At 36.1% G+C, this 16,858-nt stretch overlaps 1 protein-coding gene across 1 annotated transcript; it reads right to left on the bottom strand.

Moving 5' to 3' along the window:
- Positions 1-462: 462 nt before the first annotated feature.
- Positions 463-1,745, bottom strand: LOC141487010 (uncharacterized). Its single transcript, XM_074185703.1, has 3 exons — positions 1,351-1,745; positions 1,070-1,291; positions 463-1,011 (listed from the first exon to the last, which is right to left on the bottom strand). Exons 1-3 carry the CDS (start codon positions 1,519-1,521, stop codon positions 463-465), a joined length of 942 nt encoding a protein of 313 aa, XP_074041804.1. The 5' UTR covers positions 1,522-1,745.
- Positions 1,746-16,858: the final 15,113 nt, after the last annotated feature.

Raw genomic sequence — 16,858 nt, 5'->3', positions numbered from 1 at the left:
AAAGAGGGTCATAACTCCCTTGGGACATTATAGATTTTATAATTCCCTCTACCTTTCACAAGTAAAAATAAATAGAAATGAAAACTGAACCATATTTTATTTATTCTCGTCATTACAAATAATAAATGTACAATTTTGAAATGTTCCCTGAAAATTACTTCCGCCACTGGAAACAGTTTCTTCTTTTGTATGGCTGGAGCTTCTGTTCACTACAGTCGAGGTACCTGCCTCTTCTGATGACAAAGTAACGACGTTAACCATCTTGACTTTATTCAGGTTGAAGCCTGGCCTCCTTCCCCTTTTAACTGAAGTTTGTCAGAGAGACAAATGGGTCACAACTGATGTTTGATGGTGGCATGAAAGTCCTTAGACATCCATACCGCCCTTCGCGTTATACCCCTACCTGGCTGGGGTGAGATAGATGAAGATATTATTCATCTGTTAACGGAGGACATAGGGGCCTCATACGACAGAGTGTCGGGGCCTTCTATATCGGGAGGGGTCGTCTCCCGTAGACAACATACGCGCCGTTTTATTTCTCAATTCGATGCTATCCTCCAAATACCCCTCCGCCACCGTGGAACTTTCCCAACCTCCGTGTCTTTTTAAGTTAGTCATAGTTGCTCCTGCATTGGCTAGAGCAGTAGTAGAAGTGCGACGAAGGCAATGTCCTGTATAGGAAGATGAGTTTGGCAATCCTAAATACATTGCGATTTTGCTGGGGATTTTCCCAAACATGTTTTTTCCAATTGGCTGAGATGTACATTTATTTTGTCGGAAGCTCAAAAAAAATCGTTCAATACCTTTAGGACGCAAAGACATATAAAGTCTTAATAAAGGCAAAGCGGAGAACTCTTTTTCATCCACAACTGTAAATTTCTTCGATACACCAGTTTTACTTTCCGGTACGTTCACTACCATAACGGAATCCCGGTCCTCTATATCCGATATCTTCATATTCAAAAGTTCCTGACTTCTGCATCCTCCAAAATAACCCATAATCAAAACAACCTATAACAAAAAAAAAGGAAATAAATACACACAAAAAGGAAAATAAGAAAAAAATTACCTTATGCAATAAATGAATATCATTAGGAGCGTCCTTTAGAAATCTGATAACATCTTTAGGAGATAAAACAGCAGACTTTTTCGGCTTATAACTCTTACTCTTCCGTTTCAAAAAAGCCTGTAGTTCATTGAACTTGGTGATATCTCGTTTCTCATTTATAGTCACCATCGATTTTAGCATTGACCATTTAGTCCATAAAGAATTCGGACTATACGTTTCTGACTGAAACGAATAAACACAATTACTACCAAATCTACCGAAAAACATAGAAAATTCCTTACCAGTTCTTGAAAATATGCCAGAAATACAGTTTCAGTGACATCTTTTGGCATAACATTTTTCCGTGTCAGCCAGTCCAGGTATATCTTGTATTCTTTTTGGTATACGGCTTCACTTTTCGATGGAATTAATGATTCTCTTGCTTGTTCAGCTTTTTTCAAAATATCCTCCATTATATTTGGGGTAGAAAACACGTTTTCACCGCAAACACAGCTTGATAACAAAGTTCTGTTTATAAACAAGTAACATAGCAACAACCTAGCAACAAGAAAACTCTACTATAATCAACGGTACCTGATTCAAATATATCGGGAAGGTAATGAATTGGTACATTTTTCCGTTTCAAAAATGAACAAAATTTTATTGAAATCGGTCAGAAATAAAATTATCTATGTACCACGGGAATTAATGAGCCTTAATAACCTCAGGCAATTGCTGTCCCTCGGGCCAGAGGCCCTCGGGACGCATCGGTAATTAAGGCCCTCCTAATTCCCTTGATACATAAATAACTATTATTGTCTTCAGCTACTCCCCTACAGAAATATGTCATTTTTCAGTCATCGCATCTGCTCAGGTCACACGATTGTCAGATCCAGTGGAAACATACCCTACGAGTATAAAACAATCACTGTCGGGGCCTTAGCTGAAGGCAACGCAACAAAGGGATAGAGGCAGCTCGTAATCATTAATGCGTATGTGAAGTACTGGATCAAAGAAACAAAACTAGTTATAGGCAACCAAGACTGAAGCGTCAAAAAAATATGACAAACATAGTTTAAGAGATCAGTGGCAATAAGGACTGGGGTGTTGGAATGGATGTCATGAAGAGATTGAAGAAACTTGGAAGAAAGACACGTCAGATGGCTCAGAGGACATGTATTGACGATGCCAAAGATTATTCAAATATGTTGAAGTTTCGGAAAGGAACGAATCCGGCAAATTCCTCAGTGAAAATAATAACTGTAACAATAATAATGAATTGTAAACTTAGTTTTTTTTAATAATATAGGCTGGTCAAAATAGGTGTCCTTTAGTGACCATATGAGACATCTCACCTGACTCCTTGAAGTCACGCTAAAGTAAGTAACCAAGGAATTAACTATATCCTTCAACCCATATTCACCTACATACAAATTGTGCATTACCATCTCCTGCACTACTTTGGAATTGACTCCAACTCTGTGTTGCCTTATGCTCTAGAAAATATAATATCTTGAACAGATATGTGCTAATAAATCCGATGCAGTTCTCCTTAACCATAACAATTTTATAGGAATGATTACTCTGATTCTGCTCTATCTAGTTTTAAATTGATTTTCACAATTTTGAAATTGAAATAAAGAAGAAGATTACAATCAACCACTTCACCTAATGTTTCTAAAAATTTCTTGATACGGAAGATGTACCAGATATACAGATCGAACCTCAATTCAGAGATCCAGGGGGATGTAAACCGAGGCGATGCGACGACATGCACGGTCTGTTGTAGGACTTGTCAGTGGTGGTTTGTTTGCTCGATGGCCACGAGAGCGATATTTATTTCATAATTAGTTGATTTCTAACTTTAAAGGATGTGTAGAAGATATGGATTGTAACTGTTGCCAATTATAATGATCATTAGCCATAGGGTTGACTTGCTAATTATCAGCAGGATCCGCTATTGGATATTTCTACCCATTAACAGGTAGCTAAGTAAGCCAAAGACTTCAGTAAAACATTCTGTGCCAAGTTTCCAAATTTTTTACCAACCTGGTTAATCGTTGTCAGTCATCAATGGAGTATGATTACTCCATGAATAGCTTACATCTGGAATGAGTTGAAGAGATTGAAGATCTTTGAGTTATATTTGACACAAAATTTTCATTCTTGAATCATATTATTGAAATTGCGCTCAAATCTCTTAGGATATATCTATACAGTTTGTAAAGATTTATCAGCACATACTCTGAAGATTTTGTACTATTCTTTGATGAGATCAATGTCTAAGTTGTGTGGAGTCATTCATATTCAAACCAGAAAGTATGTTAAGGAAAGGTTCTGAATAAGTTTTGACTCCAACCCTCTTTTCATTGTATATCAATGACTTATTGGAAAAAACCCAAGAATCCAATATATTGCTTTGCCGACGACAGGACACTTGTCTCGTCATTATAATTGGATTCTAAGACATCGGCTGCGGATGCACATCTTCACCGGCAGCAGTACGTTCAATATCTTAATGAGGATCTAGAAGTAATTTCGAACTGGGGTGAAAGTAACCAGGTTCAATTCAATGCCACAAAAACTCCAGCATCGGTTTTCTCCAAGAAGATAAATGTCTCCGAAACGGATATAATAATGTCAGGTCAGACAAATCCGCTTTCTGCTTCGATAAGTTTGTTGGGACTTAAAATGGACACCAATATGTCTCGGCACAATCATATTGCTGGAATTGCAAAGGCTGCTTCTCAAAAGCTTGGAAGTCTAATCCGAACCAGAAAACTGTACACATCTCAGAAACTTTTGATGCTTTATAAAACTCAGATCAGACCTTATTTGGAGTATTGTTCTCATGTATGGAGCTCCGCCCCCATCCAGAAAAGAGCCATCTGCCTGATTGGAGACGCGAACATCACTTGCAACCTTGATAGTCTGGAACATAGAAGAAAGCTTGGAGATTTGTTCTTCTATAGATACTTTCACGAGAAGTGTTCAAGTGACTTCACACATTTGATTCCACCGAGAGCGGTACATATATCAGAAATACGCGACGGACTGTGATGAAATATACTTTCCGAAAACGTTTTCTCAAATGGATTCGATCTCCAGAGATTCAAATCCATTGTGAATCACTACTTTCGCACAGGCACCGCTTTAAGAGCGCCTTAAGGATTTTCCTCTATTGCTTGTGTTTCGCCCTTAAAAAAATCAGACAGCAATATGTTGAATAGTAAGCCCAACAGACTATTGCATTTTCCACTATCAGCAAGTAATTTTTAAAGGTAACTGAATTTCATTAAACAAATTGCTGTCAGCAATGGTTACAAGGTAGACATTTTCGTCACCATTCTTTGCAAAAACTACGAAAAAAAGTAATTTACCAGGACTATCCCTCTTCAAGAAACGATAATGAGCGTAATAGGATATTGACATACGTTGGGAACCCATCAATAACATTGCTCGATTTTTGAAAAAAAAGGGTGGCCTTCAGAACGAATAGAATTTAGGTGAATTAACTGAATTAATGAAATTCCATTCATATATTGTCATCAATTGTAAATTTTGAGGTTGATATGTTACAAAAAAAATAATGGATTTCAAGAACAATCCCAATTTTGTATGGGAAACATTTTTTCGGCTCTCTTATGCTCCTCCATAAATTCAGTTCGATGTCGTACTTCAGGAATATAGACGAATATAAGCTAGATGAAAATTTGTATCGCAACATGGAGAATTATGTTGTGACGTGTTGTGAAGTGATTGTAATTACGAATGGAACTTATTCATATGACGTAATAATTGAATTTGTAGATTATACCTTACATTCATCTCATGTCATTGCCTAATAGTTATTTTTTGATAATCAAGTATGCACAAGCATTTAAGAGTTATAATGGTGTTGATCAAATCAATTTTAAGAATGTTATTTCGCTTCGTTGAAAATAATATTAGCTTGTGTAAATACTACACTAGATACGAAGCAAAAACATATGTACACACTCATCTTCAAAGTGAAATCTACTTTTCTTGTCATTGTCTACGGTTTGTTGGGCTTATATTTCGTGAGTTATTGGACTAGTCTTCTCTCGCATTATTCTTCTGATTATCTTCGACATTAAACGCAATACATGTTTCGCTTCACAATAGCTTCTTAAGGCATGTCTATACTATAGACATGCCAGTACCCACAAACTGTTTCTTGTGAAAGTATTTCTTGAATTTATCATGGATTTCCATCAAGTATCGGCCAATTCCATCACATGTATTTCTCTGTATCTGTAGAGTAGGGAGGAGAAGGAGTATAATATCACAGCACTTAGGCCACATGTGACCAATTGTACATCCTCCCAAAGAGTTGTCCTCCTAGATCATGGTGCATCCTGTCCTTTCCAGGAAGGTGGACAGGTCACTGGGAGACATCTCCTTTATATCGGCAGGTGTAGGCCAAGACTCGCCGAACACACACTCTCTTATTGACGATAACTACGGACATTCGCACAGGACATGCCTGACAGTCTCATCTTCCTGTTCACACACCCTGCATAGAGGTGTGTCCACTAGCCCAATATTATGGAGGTGTTTCCTTGATTGATAGTGGCCAGTCAGAAGTTCTACTATTAGGCGTAGATTTTTCCTGGTCATCGCCAGATATTTCTTCGGCGCCAGCTTCTCAGGGTCGCCCAAGGTGATTCTGGCAAGATTACATCTTTTGATTCCATCTCATCTCTTTAGGGATTGAGCATGGGTGTAACATTTGACTAGTTCCGCAATTATCGAAGTCATCAGTCAGTAGGTACCACTGGGTCCTAAAATTCATAGTCCAGCCGCTTCCTTGACTGAAGAGTCGGCAATGCTATTACCTTCACTCCTGTCGTGCCCTTCAACCCACCTCAGGATAATGTTATTATCTACCGAGGCTTTGGCTAAATCTTGGTGAACTCTAGTACGAGCCCTGAGGTTATATGTTGTCTGTTCAAGGCTAATAGGGCTCGTCTGCTCTCAGTGCAGATTGTTATGTTTTTGCCAGAAATTCCTTTCTTGGTTATTTCTTTTGTGACGATTGAGATACCATCCAGTTCTGTTTGGACCACGCTGGTTTTTCTTCCCATTCCCCACTTAATTTTTATGCTTATTGATCTGGAGTACACTCCACACCCTGAGCCTTCTTTGGTTTTTGAGCCATCTGTATAAATCCGTATTGCATTTGTATCATCTAACTCTATGTTCTGCTTAATTTGTATTTTACAGGTTTTGAAAATTACATCCATCGAACCATTCTATGGTTACCTTTCACCAACCACACTGGATATGCTCAATGTTATTGGACCACTTGTTCCCTTCTGGCATTACACCCTCTTTACACACCACACACCCCAAAGGGGTTACTTATGGTTACTTATTCTATTCAGGCTCTTCTGACACTTCTTTTTCTTCTACCCCTTCTGGTCATTGACAATCTAAACCAACAGGATTGCTCAAAAAGTTAATTCATTTCATTGGCTTCTCTCACCCCTCAGAATGCATTAAAACCCTTTCGACACTTGTCTTCGTCGACGACGTCGATGATAACACCCTTCTGGTCATTGACGATAACTAACAAGGGTGCACAAGAACTCACGTCATTCCATTGTTTTGGGGGTACATTTAAGCCTTTCTGACAACTCTTCACGTGCCTACGTCACCCTTCCAGCTAAGTGTCTGGAGAACTTGATGGACTATATCTAAAGTCGATGTTAGATAACTACTATCACCATTGAACAGAAAGTTAATTGAATTTCACTAGTTCGGACTTCCATTGTCTACTATATAAAATGATTTGAAATCCCTGAAACAAGTAAAAAAGAATAATTAAAAAAGAATAGTTGAAAATAACAATTATATTAAGCAACAATAAACCTGAAATGAAATGATAGTGAAATAACCTACAAGTAAAAATATAATAATTGAATAAATAAAAAATTAAAGGAATGAAAAAAGAAAATAATAAAAAAATAAAAAAGTGTAGAGATTCCAAGTCACGTTAGTTCACGACGTTTCGATTGTTGGTATCTACAATCGTCTTCGGGTGATGACTGGACTGATTCCTCCGAGAGATGACTATTTTATAGGTCGTTGAAATACTTTCACTTTCTCTACTTTCCATTTTCCGCTTCACTGATTCCGTGAGAGATGACCGTTTTGGCGGGAGTTGGTCATTTTTCGTTTGATGATGGGTTTCCATATGTTTCGTATATCTACGCTGGCCTGGCTGAATACGTTGTTGGACAACATGTATGCGGCTTCCTTAAATTTTCTCCTGAACCAATGTTCCTCTCTGTGCAAGATCTCAGCTTGGGACCACTCGATGTTGTGTTGATGGGTCCAAACATGGTCTGCTATTCCTGATTTGCTGGTTTCTCCTCGCTGTGTGTGCTTCTTGTGCTCGGCAATGCGAACATTCAATGGCCTCTTAGTTTCACCAATATAGGATTTTCCGCATTCACAGGGTATCCGGTAAATGCAATTCTTGGAATCGCAGTCGTCATTGAAGAAGCCCACAAGAAACCTCGAATCTGGTTGAGATATGTTGACGACACCTTCATAATATGGAACCATGGGAATACTGAACTAGACGCCTTTCTGAAACACATCAACAGCGTGAGACCTTCCATCACTTTCACAATGGAGAAGGAAATCCACAAGGAATTGCCATTCTTAGACGTTTTGGTGAACAGGACCGACACTAAGTGGGAAACATCTGTATACCGAAAACCCACTCATACGGGACAGTATCTGAACCACGAATCCAACCACCATCAATCGACAAAAAGAGGAATCATCAAGACTCTATTAGACCGTGCTTTTGGGCTCTGTAATGCAAAGGAAGGTCTCGAGAAGGAACTAGACATCATCAAAAATGATCTTCAGCGGAATGGATACTCCAAAGCGATGGTGGAAAAGACTGGCTAAAAGACAGCAGGAGCCTCGCAAGGAAGAGAAGTCGTCACAACCAGTGCTTGCACTTCCCTACATCAGAGGATTATCGGAGAGGATAAGAAGAATTGGTTCCAAGTACAACATTAGAACCTGTTTCAGATCCGGTAACACTATCCGTAGCAGCCTCACGAAAACCAGGCCCCCAAACGCGGACTGCGATTCCAAGAATTGCATTTACCGGATACCCTGTGAATGCGGAAAATCCTATATTGGTGAAACTAAGAGGCCATTGAATGTTCGCATTGCCGAGCACAAGAAGCACACACAGCGAGGAGAAACCAGCAAATCAGGAATAGCAGACCATGTTTGGACCCATCAACACAACATCGAGTGGTCCCAAGCTGAGATCTTGCACAGAGAGGAACATTGGTTCAGGAGAAAATTTAAGGAAGCCGCATACATGTTGTCCAACAACGTATTCAGCCAGGCCAGCGTAGATATACGAAACATATGGAAACCCATCATCAAACGAAAAATGACCAACTCCCGCCAAAACGGTCATCTCTCACGGAATCAGTGAAGCGGAAAATGGAAAGTAGAGAAAGTGAAAGTATTTCAACGACCTATAAAATAGTCATCTCTGGGAGGAATCAGTCCAGTCACCACCCGAAGACGATTGTAGATACCAACAATCGAAACGTCGTGAACTAACGTGACTTGGAATCTCTACACTTTTTTATTTTTTTATTATTTTCTTTTTTCATTCCTTTAATTTTTTATTTATTCAATTATTATATTTTTACTTGTAGGTTATTTCACTATCATTTCATTTCAGCTTTATTGTTGCTTAATATAATTGTTATTTTCAACTATTCTTTTTTAATTATTCTTTTTTACTTGTTTCAGGGATTTCAAATCATTTTATATAGTAGACAATGGAAGTCCGAACTAGTGAAATTCATCACGAAACAGTGTCAATCACCTTCAAACAAACGTAGAAAGTTAATTATCCAATTTAATACAGGAGTTCCAAGATTGCTCTGAACTATAGCTTGATGAACCTGGATGTACAGATGTTATGGAAATGGATATTATTGAAATCAATTTTCCTGTTAGGTGTAATGCATACAAAGTCTTCCCTATATATCGTGGAACCATAAGTCATCTAGTTGATGAGTCGAAATGTTATGGTTCAGTTACGGAAGCAGTATGCCTCACCCAGATAGTATTACCCAATTCCAAGTTTTGATGAACAGTTCCATTACTTAGCAGGAAGTAACATTTTTGCAAGTGTGGATCTTGCAAATGGTTATGTGCAGGTGCCTTTGACAGAATCTGCAAAGAAGAATGCGATACTATAAGTAAATTCAAACGAATGATTTTCAGTATTACCCATACTTCTTATGAGTTTCTGGGGCTGATGAACCTAGTATTGAGATATATTCCATGTTTTTGTTACCTGGACGATGTGATTGAACCTGCCAAAGACTTGTCAAAATTATGCTAAACTTGCTTAGAAAATCTGAAAGTGCGAGTTTGGAAAGCAGTAAATTGACTATTTCGAATATTTTTCGTTGAATATGGGCTACAAAAACTTAGTGTTGTGAAAGATTTTCCTGAACCAAACACTGTACATGAATTTAGATGAATTCTGGGACTGATTGATTGTTTAGGATATTCATAACACTTGAATTATGCAATTATTGCAAGAACTCTCACTGAAAAGATTTCATTTTCATGTTTGATGGTGTAAAGGGCCAAAAGTGTAATAATGAAAAAGACTGGACAAGATTTGTATATTGTGTTTTCAAAAACAATTGAGTACGAAAGTCAATACTATTCATCACGACTAAAACTGTTTGTGAATATGAATTTTTCGGACAAAAATAAATAGTTGATTAACAAATACGTTTTAATGTAGTAACTCATTTTTTTCAAATGATATATTTTTGTAAGAGTCAATAATTTTTTAATACTCAACTTCATCGTTTAATAAATGAATATTCATCGTCATTCTCCAAAAAAGGAATATTAAGATTTTTAAATTTTACCGTCAGAAATCTTCTGACGCCTTCGAAGAATATCTAGGATGAAAAAATGTGAAAGTGTTTTTAGTTCATCTGTGAAACAACAACTACTTATCTGCTTATACTCTATCCATCTAAGCAATGGAGTTCTCCAAAACATTATCATGCAGAGTGCACGTGATCTCCCAGACAAGGCTACTTGTACAGTGTCCACTAAGGAACGAATTTATTTTTAATATGCGTTTAGAACTTTTTTTATGTGGAGTTTAGAGACACAAATTAGCAGTTTCTTCAGGAATGTCAAAAATTTTTAAATTCAAAATACCGTATCTGTACACACCACAGGCGTCAAAACGTAACTGACAACTCCAACACTGTAACCGCCAGCCGATTGCAGTTGAATCTGATTGGCCAGCGTAAGAAGGCTTGTTTATTGTTCCCAATAAATGCAAATATGCGAGGTGATCATGCCTTGATCACGTATCTATCTCTGTTTGGGATACTTTGTTTGTTGGATGGATATAGTTCAGTATTTCCTTCTCCTAGAGGCTCCAATCATCCACTCGACTTGGGGTTCAACTCAAAATTTCTCACAAGAATTGAATTTTCATCGTTATCTCACCTTCTGGAAATAATTGCAAACGAAATAATCGGGTACAAAGGGTTATTTTTTTCACCCAGAAAATATCTGCGTGTGATTTATTTCTCCATTGTTTCACTGACTTCCGAAGAATCTCGATGAGAATATTGAGTTGAGTTAATCTACCCAGTTTGCCACCAAAAAAGTGTAAAGTTATACTCTGACTTGGTATCTGATTTAAGGGGGTTCTGAACCCCCACAATCCTTCTTAATATTGTTATCTATTTTGGATAGCTATAAAGGATATCGAGTGTCTTGGTATAAACTCTAGAGATAATTTTATAGGACACATAAAAGGGGGAATCATACAAACGTGTTTTGGGCTTTGGCAACACTTGATTGCCCAAAGAAGTACAAATGTACGGAGCCGAAATCTATTAATTGAAGTCACAAATGTGCGGCTGGCTTCTGCTGATGGCTCCATGCATTTGAATTTTTTTTTGGCAACCAAGTGTTGCCCATTCTTGCACTTGGCTGCACCATACTGATGATGTGCCTAAGGCCTGAAACACGTGTCTACGGTTTGCCCCTTTTCTTAGTTCTATGTCCGATAAAATTATCTCTTGGATTTATCTATTTTCTATATAATATGGCGATTATACATCTAATGTCTTAAAGAAAATAGCGTTAACTTTGACGATAAATCCAATGGAAAACATGTTTGAATGACCGCAATGGAATTTGCATTCTATTTCTAAATGGTGTGTAATACTATTATTAAGGTGTTTTTCACACTTAACGTACTTCAACATGTTGTAACCAATCGCAAACTCGTCTTATGGTAAAATTTTTTATACAAGTATCCATGCTTTGGCGAAAGCGATGAACATTACGAATTTTTTCCTTTCATATTTTTATGTTCGAAATCACCTAATGTTTAAATTAAATTATAAGGTTTCAGCCAGTCTCTCAAATTTCAAATTATTATAACATAATTTTTAGTATCGATCCTATCGTATTTGTAAAATCATTATAATTTCTCGCTTTCTTTCGCGCATTTTCAGTGAGATATTTTATTTTTTGTAATATCTGTAGAGATTTATTCTACACATTTATTCTAGTACCTTGCACGGGGTCTTCTGAAAAAACAAACAGAAATCAAAACAAATTGTTAGAAGTGTTTTTCAGCTGGATCAAAGCATCAAATCAGAAATTATTTCCTTCCATATTTCAATAACTCAGTTCGAATAGAGCATGGCAAAATGTATGTGTAATGATAGTTTTCCTAATCATTTCGCTTTTATAAGTCATATCGAAAAAAGTTTTTTGAAATTTCTCAAAACTGGCACCATTAGGTGTCGACTTGTGGCTCTTGCCTAAAACTGTATATTGGCCCAACAGGGAGAATATTTTCCCAAAGAATTAAAGATCATAGAAGTAGTTTTGTAAATAGAACGACCAATTCCATATTTGCAAACAACCGTTTAACAGAAAGAGATGAGTTCAATCATGAATACGACGTGTTATATTTAGAAGAGGAAAGTTTGAAACGTATTCTTTTTGAATGCTTGGAAATCAAATGTGGAAATTGGTACATAAGCTCAGGTAATTCAATTCATTACAAACTCAGGTACACATAAAAAAATAAATTACCAGGTGAAACTCAGGTAGGAACTTCAAATTGTAAAATTAGGTATATAAAGCATTGCATATGTAGAATTTAGTTAGTAAAGACATGCCCGAAGAAGCCGATCTAAACCAACCCATTTTTCTATATCGTATATACTCAGTCATCTGGAAACTCTGGTTCTCTTTAATAGATCTTCGAAAATCCATTTTCGAAGTTTCAAGTAGCTGAAAGTAAAATATCTAAATCAATAAGTCAAGTATTCAAATCGTATCGAAATATTAAGCTAATTAAATCCCAGATATGACACTCCAATCCATAAAAAATTGAGAATTGGGGGATAATAATTGAAAAAGTATTAATCTTGAAAATTCAACTTCTTTTTTTTTTTCAATTTTTCAAGTGATTTTATAGTACTTCAAGTAAATAGATAAGGAAAAGAGAACGATGATTGATAAAGTATATTTATTCAACAGTCAGTTACTCACTGAACGTGAATTGTTTGCGGTTTCACGCTAGTTGACCATCAGTGAACACAATGGGCGCAAACATGATTTGTTGCATGTTATTAGGTAACTAAGAACCGTACAAATTTCCTGATTCACCATCTGGTCAGTCTTTTGAAAGATTATGGGCTTCTTTTGTTGAGTTTGCACTTGAAAATAAATTTTAATTAATCGTGAATGGCCGTTGAAGATATAGGCAAAAATGAACTAACAAAAATAAAATGAAGAGTCAGAATCCAAAACTAGCAGAAATGCGTTTCACCAACTTGGTTGGTGAAATGCATATCTTGAAGAGTGTTAAAGAATTCCAGAATTCTGAAAAAGCATTTGGTTATACAGGGTGTAACTGAATGAGTGTAAAACATTTAAGGAGGTGATTCCTCATCGAAAAAAGATAGGATCTTTCATATAAAGAAACTTCATTGGAGCATCCCTTGTTAAGATACAGCCCCTTAAAGGGGGTACATAAAATTTGTATAACAATTTTTTTCACAAGCACTGAAAAAGTTACAATATTGAAATTAACCTGACGTTTTGTACTACCAAAAAGACACTCAGCCAGTAATTTATTTGGTTTACCCCATGGTTGTAAGGGGTGGAAAACGCAATCCCTAAAATTTATTTCCAATGTAACGTTTTGTCTTATTATTTGTTTACCATTCAAAAATTTATTTTCGATAGCCTGTTTCATTCTAAACAAAAAATGTCTTTTGGGTTTTTTCTCAAAATAAACCAAATCGCAGCAAAAAATTATTTTACGAACAACTACAGAGATACATCGTCATAAATGCGAACTGGATTTATTGTTATTTTGTAGTTAGTACCTGCAGTAAACGATTAAAGGGTAATAAACAAAACTAATTTATTAATAACAAAACACACAACATGTAGAAATCATAATAAATGTATAATATGTTCACCTTCAGACATTACGCACTAGACGTCGGCGCATTCGCTCAAATATTCCTGGAGTCTCTCTGATTACGCTGCACGCATCGATGATGCGGTTTCTTAAGTCCGAACATCGCGAACAGAAGTACGATAAACCAAATGCTGTAAATGGCCCCAAATAGAGAAATCGAGAGGATTGAGATCAGGGGATCGAGCGGGCCAGTTATGTGGTCCTCCTCGACCTATCTACTGATTTGCATGTGTTTCAGTTAAATGCTGACGTCACAATTTATTCTAATCATTTCCAGCATCCAATTGCAAAATTCAAGACGGTTCGGAAAGTATTGCGGTAACAGTGCCTGTACTCGTTGCAGATGGTAAGGGTATAAGAGTTGTTCCTTCAAAATTCGAAATACCGTCATATGATCAACATTTAGCTGGAAAGCAATCTTTCTAATACTGGTAGTAAGTTGTTCTTCAATCAAATTAAGTACTGCTTCCTCAACCTGTGGTGTTCGTACTTCTCGATGGCGACCACAATCCTGCGTTATTTTGTCGAATGAACCATATTCTCGTAATCGTTGATGAAGTCGAGCAAATATTCTATGTGAAGGATGCTGCAGTTGAGGATACATTTCAGCATATCTTCTAGAAGCTTCTAACCCATTCCCCTGTGACAGACCGTAAAAGTAATGCATGTCAGTCATTTCCTCATTTTTGTATGCCATTTTATTAACAAGTGAATTATTAAAGTAACAAATTAAGAACAGAACAACAACACATGATTAGTATTAATTCAATTTCGAAAATTCACAAACTGACAGCGTTGTACCAATTCAATTGTCACTATCGCTAATAGCGACCTACTAGATAGATTAGTTTCGTATTTTCGTATTTATGACGATGTATCTCTGTAGTTGTTCCTAAAATATTTTTTTGCTGCGAACTGGTTTATTTTGGGCCAAAAACCCAAAAAAAAATTTTTTGTTTAGAATGAAACAGGCTATCGGAAATAAATTTTTAAATGGTAAATAAATGATAAGACAAAAAGTTACATTGGAAATAAATTTTAGGGGTTGCGTTTTCCACCCCTTACAACCATGGGGTAAACCAAATATATTTCTGGCTAAGTGTATTTTTGGTAGTACAAAACGTCAGGTTAATTTCAATATTGTAACTTCTTTAGTGCTTGTGAAAAAATTGTTATACACATTTTATGTACCCCCTTCAAGGGCTGTATGTTAACAACAATGAAATTTCTTTATATATATGAAAGATACTATCTTTTTTGTCGATGAGGAACCACCTCCTTAAATGTTTTACACTTATTTAGTTACACCCTGTATATAAAATATCGGAATATAAATAAACAAGACACAAACAACTGGATTGCAATTATTAGCAAACAATTTGAGAATAACATTATATAAGTTCAGAAGACATCACGATTAATTCATACTGTTTAGTCAAATGGAAATTATTTATTATGTTTCAGTGGAAAGTCAACTCGTTACGAAGTCCTAGCATGGGGAGTTTCATTGAAATAAATTTATGTCATTTGAAAATTTGAAAATGATTCAACGAAGACTCCTGGAACTTGTATATTCAAAAAGTACCCAATAGATATTATTCCAATAGGCTCTATTCCGAATAAAAAAAAATTGGACCTGAGACAATAACATTTTTTTATCCCGTGTAATAAATTTTATAAAATAAAATAATTTGATGAAATCCCAATACTTACACGAATATAGAATACGACATATACCCCATTTTACTGTTTCATTCATGACGAAAACTACCACCCAGAAAACTTTTCTCTATCTACCATCTAAATTCTGCAACAATATTCCAACAGAATTAAAACTTAAAATAATCTTCAAGAAGCATTTCATTCAAAATAATTTTAAGGGTTCAATACAATCACCGATTTATCCAGGGAAGTAGTTGGGTTTGTATTTCAATGCACTTTGAGTCATTGATAATAAATTTTAGGAATTTCATGAATCAATGTATGTGTGTAACCCATCCAGGGTTTCCTCTTTTGTGAAGAAATCCAAACATTGCGACAAACTCAATTGGCCAGTTCTTTGTGGTATAAGGAGAGAAAATCTCAGAAAGGATCGAAGGTTACTGACGAGAATCCACAGTGTGTGCACTCCATAGTAGATTTAAATTGACCAACGAAATTGTTTATAATCTTAGAGTTGTTCATGTTCGAGTATCTCAGCCAGGACTCTTGCGATTTTCCGCTGTCGCTCAATTTCTCGTCAATCAGCGTCAAATATTCCAGCAACCAACTCGTGTTTGATAAACATTGGATTATACTGTTCATGAAACAGGTATTTCCAATATTTTTCAACCCATTAAACCCAAGAGTTTTGACTGAAGTTCTGAGAAATCACGGAATCGATGATTCACCCCTTCATTGGATCGGTTGGATGAGGAATTCGAAGCTAAACTGCCCAAAACTAAATTGGATATGGCAGTCGTTTTGAATTCTATAACTTGTTCATGTTTCTCTGTATCTTCTGATGGGGAAATATGGGGGGTATCACAAGGAATATGGAAGATTTTATGTCAATGTACATTATGATTTTTCCCCTCTATTTTGTAATTACCAATCAATATTTCACTTATGAACTTATTTATATTTGTTGATTTATAGTTCACTGTCCATTTGTTCGAAGCGAATGTTAGATACATTGAAAGAGGTATATTTTTAGGAGAGAATAATTTTTGGAAAAGAAAGTTTTGGCTTCTCACTTCTCCATATTGATACAAAAACATGTTGGAATATCCGAAAGAAAGGAAGAAAGCAATCAATTTAAAAAAAGTTGACTCTATAGAAAGATATGTAGATCATGCAAAGAAGTGTAACTTTTTTATACAAACTGGAAGAAACAGTCCTCTCTAAACAGCTACTTTCATATAAACGAAATAAAAATACTTTCAAAACAAATACTTGAACGCTGAATTATACGAAAAACACTTTTCTCTATTCCGTTTGTATTCCAAACATTCGTAATGGAAAAAATCGAATATCATTTACATAATTCTTACACAATATAATTAATGGAAGTAGTAAAATTTCACTGAATTATTATATCAAGATGGAGTGTTAGATCTTTTATCAACTACTGAGGATGATTTGTGATTGAAATTTCAATCTGAATATGTGAATTGATTTATTATTATTTTTATTGTTTCGCATGAAAATCGGATACTGGTCGACCCTGGACCCGAAGCTCAGACCCCTTCGAA

This window comes from Leptinotarsa decemlineata, unplaced genomic scaffold (assembly GCF_025532065.1).
Source record: "Leptinotarsa decemlineata unplaced genomic scaffold, Ldec_3_MD MMD2_tig00078346_RagTag_RagTag, whole genome shotgun sequence".
Lineage (NCBI taxonomy): Eukaryota > Metazoa > Arthropoda > Insecta > Coleoptera > Chrysomelidae > Leptinotarsa > Leptinotarsa decemlineata.
Note: the sequence above shows the minus strand (reverse complement) of the source record. Positions and strands in the feature narration are given on the sequence as shown.